This window comes from Pseudorasbora parva, chromosome 2, assembly GCF_024679245.1.
Source record: "Pseudorasbora parva isolate DD20220531a chromosome 2, ASM2467924v1, whole genome shotgun sequence".
Taxonomy (NCBI): Eukaryota; Metazoa; Chordata; class Actinopteri; order Cypriniformes; family Gobionidae; genus Pseudorasbora; species Pseudorasbora parva.
Genome location: NC_090173.1, coordinates 20,865,467 through 20,872,817, shown reverse-complemented (window position 1 = coordinate 20,872,817; position 7,351 = coordinate 20,865,467). Strand labels below are relative to the sequence as shown.

At 36.2% G+C, this 7,351-nt stretch overlaps 1 protein-coding gene across 1 annotated transcript; it reads right to left on the bottom strand.

Annotated features, from left to right (window-relative positions):
• Nucleotides 1-241: 241 nt before the first annotated feature.
• On the bottom strand, nucleotides 242-4,898 carry desi1a (desumoylating isopeptidase 1a). The gene is made up of 6 exons (XM_067459494.1): nucleotides 4,523-4,898; nucleotides 3,841-3,862; nucleotides 3,486-3,555; nucleotides 2,983-3,092; nucleotides 2,317-2,439; nucleotides 242-1,376 (listed from the first exon to the last, which is right to left on the bottom strand). The coding sequence occupies exons 1-6, from the start codon at nucleotides 4,611-4,613 to the stop codon at nucleotides 1,283-1,285; spliced, it is 510 nt and encodes a 169-aa protein (XP_067315595.1). The 5' UTR covers nucleotides 4,614-4,898; the 3' UTR covers nucleotides 242-1,282.
• Between the last annotated feature and the right edge of the window lie 2,453 nt (nucleotides 4,899-7,351).

Here is a 7,351-nt window from a genome sequence, read left to right as displayed (position 1 = left end):
ATCAAAACAACATGTGCCAAAAATGACACTGTACTTTTAATGGAAAAAAAAAATAGCTGTCAGTTGACCTTCAGTTGTTTTTTTTTTATTAATTCGGAATGAATGTTGTGATTTCTTAGTGTTGAAAAATGTATGTATGGAAATGTACATACATTCGTAGTGTCAAGTACTATGTCGAGTTGCAAAAAAATAAGGATAAGAAAAACACACATAAGGACTCTTTATGTAGACTCACTGCTGGTTCTTTAATGAGGTGACTTTTATTAAAACATGAGGATGAAGGACTTCTATTAAAACATGAGGATATAGCTTAAACCAATCAGTGCAGTTTAGGATTTGCAGCAACATTTTGACAATGAGAACAACAGCATGAAAACAGCTAAATAAAAAGGGTCTTTCATCAAACATCTCTGGATGTTACATACATCGCTTAAATTAAATGATTAAAAATAGGAACTTGTTAATAAATACCAACAACAAAGACACACTCAGCTATATAATACTGACAACAGCAGCAAACGTTCCTTTCACGAAAATAAAACAAGCGTAAAGCATATATATAAGCATTTCTCTGGGTAAATAAATAGAGTACGGCATCTTCCTTAAGCATAACACGTATAAATAATGTATATCTTATAGCATAGTTATGTTAAAAATGTTACTTGTACCCAAGCTGCCATGACAAAGGCACAGATACATATATATTTCTCTGAATCTGAGCCACATGTGCTGCATCATGGTCCATCCGGTCACATTCAATAAGATCTTCAGAGCAAAAATGAATGCAAGTCATACTAAAGCACGTGTCTTTGCCACAAAAGTTACACAGAAAAATAAACAAATGAATAAATAAAATTAAAGAGTCTTTTTTTCTTTTTGGCTTGCCAATATTAATACATATAAACAGACATATTAGTAGGGGGGGGAAACGGCATATGAATCCAAACTAGAAATAGGGGAAAGTTGGATTGTATTCAACAAATGACTGTTGCATGTGGTGGGCTGGAGTGAAACAAAATAAGGATGGATTAAATGAAACCCAGAGACACCAAGAAAAATATGAACCACCAATGATCCCAAAGGATGACCCAACACCTTGTGTTCGCATGAAACACGTTTTGCAAAACGGTCTCAAAATATTTGGGCAACTGTGAATGTGGATCAGAAGTGTTGTTCATTTTTGAGCCAACTTCATTTATAACTGGACAAATGTGTGTATAAACGAGCCTATGTGAGAATTATTGCATGTGTATGTGTGTGTGTGTGAGATTACAAAGCTGATCTAGCTATGATGATTTTGGCTGCTGATCACGTTTCCGCCTGGAGGGGCAATATGTATCGAGTCCAGGATTGGCCGCAACACCTGACCAAATGGCCTGAGAGAGAGAGAGAAAGAGAGAGAGAGCATGAAGTTCTGTGAAAACTGTGAAATAAACAAGCATCTTCTTGCATAAATTTTCAGCACTGGAAATGTGAGAACATTACAGTTATACAATCACAAATGGGAGATTCTCACATAAACATGGCCATGGTCACATTTCACTACAACATAAATCAATTTTTTTTTTAAAGATGAATGAATGAAGGGGACCATTAAATGGATACTACACATAAAAAAACAAACATTTTATCTTTCAAGATCCAAAACTTACTTCAGTGAAATATATAAAAAATAATATATTTTTGTCCATATGTAGCGGTTGTTCCTCTGCGTTGTGTTTAATTTTTCATGTAATATAAGGAAAAATATTGTTCCACACAAATCTGGTTTCTCAAAAGGCGATTTATTTTCAGCACCTCTCCTCTCAAGTGTCATCGCAGAAAAAAGGACGAACTTCCGATTGTACAGCGTTTTGAACCCCGCACTCACGCATGACGTCAGCCGACGTACATACACCTCAGTAGCACGCAGTTTTCAAAATAAAATCCCCCCAAAACAAATATTAAATTAATAACAAATAAAACGTAAAATAATGAAAATTATTTTTAATCTGGTGTAACAACATACCCCTGCTACACATACAATAAAAATGTCACTGGAATCCAATGTTGTTATCATATGGACAAAAACATTTTTCAAAATATTGTGTTTCAAAGAATACAAATCATACATCTGACATTTAATCACTTTCCCGTCAAATTTCAGTTCAATTTACTTTTATTGTTTATGCTTTTGTCCCTTTGAGAATAAAGAGACAGGTCTCAAGATGTTTATTTATTCCCTGTATGTAGTTACTGAATACCTTCCCAAAAATAACCCTGAAAATCTTGAAATATATAAGCCTGTCTGAACGAGTTTATGTTTAGCATACTCACGTGGAGAGCACTTCAGAGGGCAGATCTGTGATATAGGAGGGAATTTTATTTCCAGTGAGAAACTGGGCCACCTCATTAGTGAACGTGTTACAGTTGTGTTCAAACAATCTGTACTTGTCACCACTGCAGAGAGAGAGAGAGAGAGAACCAGAAAAATAGGCTTATGAATGCAAGCAGTGAATGAAAAGCACAACGAGTGTACAGTACAACGACTTCCAACTGCAAGAAAGGAATTCGATTTTTTTTTCATTAAAGGAACTGTATGTAAGAAATGTATTTCAATTAATCATAAAATGGCCCTGATATGTCACTATACATTAAGAAATCATGTTCATTTCAAATACTATCACTGACAACAGTAGTCCGGCCAGGATATTGTCATTATAAAGTTGTTGTTGCAGCCCTCAACTGATGTTGATGTGGACATGTTGTGTTTTGGCCTGAAGCTCAACCAATCACAAAGTCAGTAGTGTTTGGACATCCGGGTTGCCAGATCTGCTCTAGTTACCTCAGCTGCAGATCTACAAACGTTCCTGCTGATCCTGCAGACTATCTGGCAACCTCGAGTCAGGGGGGAGGGGGAGAGGGGATACATCTGCAGTACCAGTTTTGGCCACAATCTTACATACACTTCCTTTAATAAACAATACTCAAAAACACACTCGCCTATATGTTGTCTCTCCAAGTGAGGACAGATAATCCATAAAGATCTCCTCTGTCACCTCTGTATTTCCCAGTTCCACCACTGTGTCTGGAGGTCCGAGCATCGTCCCGCCCTGTAAACACACGCACACACTATGGCACATACTGCCGCCGCCCCAGAACAAATGCACCTCTTAAGAACAATTCTGTTCTAAGGCCAGTTCATCTCAACAACCAAAAATAAATGAAAAAGAACAATGTGCTGTTCAGAGCTCCCCATGAACCATAAACATGTAAAGTGAGGGCTCACACACACAATGCAGAGTATGTTGAGCACATTTTTAGATTAGATTAGATTAGATTAGATTCAACTTTATTGTCATGACACAAGTACAGGTACAAGGCAACGTAATGCAGTTTAGGTCTAACCAGAAGCACAATAGTAGAAAGTTATATATTTTCAGGCGATATTTAAGTGCTTGTCCTATCTTGAGTAGAACAAGCGTTGAAATGGGTTGAGATTTTACCGGTGGACAACTAGAGATCCCAGCACCACCATAGAAAAATTCCTCTCCATAGACCACTATAGATGTGTGCCTGTGTTGACATATAACAGGAAATGCATATAGTTAAAACATTTGATAGATATTAGAAATATATTATATTATTTTATATTATAGCATTATACAATATTAAATATACTGTAAAATAAATATTATAGTATTATACAAATTATTAACTTTTCATACATGAAATGCAGTTCAAAATGCTGTCACTTAATTTTTTTCCATATCTGTATATATTTTACTTATTTATAGATAAAGGATTTTAAACATGTTATTAATAGAATATTATAATATTAATTAAAGGTAATTCACTTACCAAATCCCATCAAGCTGTTTTCCTGTAAGAAAGAATGTTTTAGAAATCTGATATATATAATACTAGATATTAGTTATACTAAATTCCCCATAAAACAGTTAACAATTGTATTATATTCATATTATTAAAATATATATTCAATCTGATTAACCTTAACTGACTAGTGCTAAAAGCATGTGACACGATTAATTACCATAAAGAACATCATGTTCTAAAGCTGTTAGAAGCAGTTGTTCTTTTTGTTGTTTATAAATCATGCTAGATAACTGAGATAACCAGGAAAACGGGTCTCGCTGTGAATATAGCTCTTGAGGTTATTTGAATACAAGATTTTGTTGATAAAAGTGTTTTATCTATCAGCTGTAACGTCAATTTATACATCCTAGAACAGTGAAGGTTTTGTCATAAATATTCATTAGTAAGGCTTTCGCCATTGGACGGTAAGAATGCAACGTCAGTATAACATCATTAATAATCAGGCTTGGTGTTCGCCATTGGAAGGTTACCAAGTAACGTTTGCATCAGCTCATTAATATTCATTAGCCAAGAGTTCTTATTGGAAGTTGGCCAGGCAACGAAGCCTTATAGCAGTAATATATATGAGCGAAACCTTCTTCATGATAGGATTGGAAATGTCTCGGCCCTCATCAATGTAGCGGTAAAGATATACAACATCACTCACCTAACATTATCGGACTGAGCTGTCTGGCCATTCCCCTCGACAGATCATATATGTAAAGCTGCACTCCAAACGTCGTGTTGTGCTGATCCATGTTTGAGATGTTGGTGATAAATGCGGGTGACTAGCTTGTCTGCAGCTCTTGCGTTACACGGCCTTAATATTCACAAAATGATCACCGCAGTCTGATATCTGAGTTTTGAAATGTCTGAAATACTGTAGCTATATCGGACTTTTTGAGAATCAATGGCATTAGGAGAGTTTGATTTAAAAAAAAAAAAACAATCAAAAGGAAAGCAAGATAAATAGGCTAGCAATGTCCTTCCAAGTCGTCAAAGAAGAAGCGCATTAATTCAACGGCACGACAGCGCCATCTATTGTATGTGCACGCGATTACCTCACCACATGCCCCCGACAAAATAAATCAACTGTGAACTAAAAAAAAACTAAATCGGTTTTATCATTATAAAAGTCCGTTGACTGGCTCCTCTATCACATTTCGTCCATTAATGTTTTTCTTCATCCATATGAAGACTATGCAAATCAGCTATTCAACAGTTGTTGTTGCTGTTTTGTATTTTTATTTTGTAAAGGTCCAGTTTGACAAATCGTTTTACGGCTCTATTCTTCCTTTACTTATTATTATCTACTCTTATACTGTAGCCTAATACTAGCCTAAATGAGCCAGAAACTCCAGATCGCAATATATTTTTTAAAGATGATAAAGAAATGTGATGCCATTGAGATCTATCTATCTATCTATCTATCTATCTATCTATCTATCTATCTATCTATCTATCTATCTATCTATCTATCTATCTATCTATCTATCCATCCATCCATCCATCCATCCATCCATCCATCCATCCATCCATCCATCCATCCATCCATCCATAATAATAATAATAATAATTAAAAAAAATAAAAAAAAATAAAAAAGAGATCAGTTGACTTGTTTAAAAGGTGAGGAAACCCGTTGATTTAGGATTATTAAGTAACTTAATTTTTTTTTTTTTTTTCAATTTTGCATTGGTTTATTTTTTAATGAATTTAAGGCAACGGGCTCTCTCTCTCTCTCTCTCTCTCTCTCTCTCTCTCTCTCTCTCTCTCTCTCTCTCTCTCTCTCCACCCATCCATTTATCTGAAGGAGATGCATCTTAGTAAGCAGCGAGCTTTAAATTTAAAAAGTTGAATTATCAAATCATTTTGAAATTAAATTCTGTTTGGAACCAAAAAGCAAATTTCGCACAGTGTGTGCAAACTGTAGCTAGATCCTCGTGTACTAGGTTATTTGCGCTCGTTTCGAGATATTCTAACGCTTACCGTGAAAAACGCTTATGCTACTCGAATTCATAACAATTCAACTTATCTGTAAAGAGGGCAAAGCACACAGACCCAGAATATAACGCAACACAAAAAGTTACACGTTAAGCTTAAACCATTATAAAGAAAACCTTGCTACTGACAATGAACAACCAAAATGCATCAATGTTGTGCTCATCTTGCCTGTATAGCTACAATAAGCTTGCATCATCAACAAGATGTAGCCATACCGAATTTGGTTCACGACTGCCTTACATTTAGTTTTCTGTGGAAAATGCTTAACGTGTAACTTTGGGCGCTGCTTTTATATTCTGGGCTCATCAGCTTGCCTGCATTATCAAGTTGCATACCGAATTCATCCTTCGATCGCTTTCACTGTTTTGTGATTTAAAATTACACCTCCTCACATTTTCGAGTTGATTGTTGAGGGATATCGGCGGAATTATGTCGTTTTGATTTAAATTTGGTGAATACATATCGAATAAACCAAAACAGTGATATCAGCACGCGAGGGGTGGGAGCTGTGTATAACTGTAAATGAGGACGCGCTGGAATTCTCTGGAAATCTGCGGAACTTTCTGCTGGCGCAGATTCCGGGAAGGACTAATTATCAATGTTATTCAGCGTGTTTCTCGGAAAGCACTACTTTCATCCTGTTCTGGTGAATGTGTACATCACGTTCCGATAGGCTGTACAGGACTTTACATCAGCCTCTGCAATGACCCGAAATTCTCATGTAACTCAAAAGTGACTCATCGTACTAATACGTCTTTATCGCTCAGAGAGAGACCACCTTTTCCCGTCTTTCATTTCCATTTCTTGGCAAAAACAGTCGCGCTCCTTCCTCAGCGCGCGCGAACTCTCGTGGCGACTCGCTCTCGGTGCAGCGCTAAAGGGACGGACGGAGCTTGGCAAGCCAAATTAACATTTATTCTTTAAAGGGCTAGTTACCGCCCAAAACTTAACTTTTACTGAATCCCATGTAGTTTTAAACGTAGACTTTCGTTCATTTTCGAAACTCAAATGAAGATATTTTAACCCTTAAATGCATGACTGTTTCGCCAAACATTCTTACATATTCGGGTCGTTAGCGACCCGGATCTATATTTAACATGGATAGACCTCTACCTGTCGTGATAATATATAAAACTCCTGATATAAGAGTAACACTTACAGAAGAATAAAATAAAACCTATTTCGTTATCTTTTGGAGCTTGGAAGGATTCAGTTTGAGCATTCAGCATCTGCTCATATTCGCGATCTCGAGCATATTCCCACAAACTCATTTTCAACGTCTTCAAAATCAATATTATGATCACTGACAGCTTCTTGACCACATCCATCATCAAGAGACAGTGACACTAATATTTGATTGTGTTTAGTACTTGCTCTGTGCTGTAAATCACTAAGCCATTTTAAGTTTTGCAGATTATAATTATTATTGTTTAGGTAACTATGAGTGAAACGTCACTTCATCATTGGGTATCAGACATTGCCACCTTGTGGAAT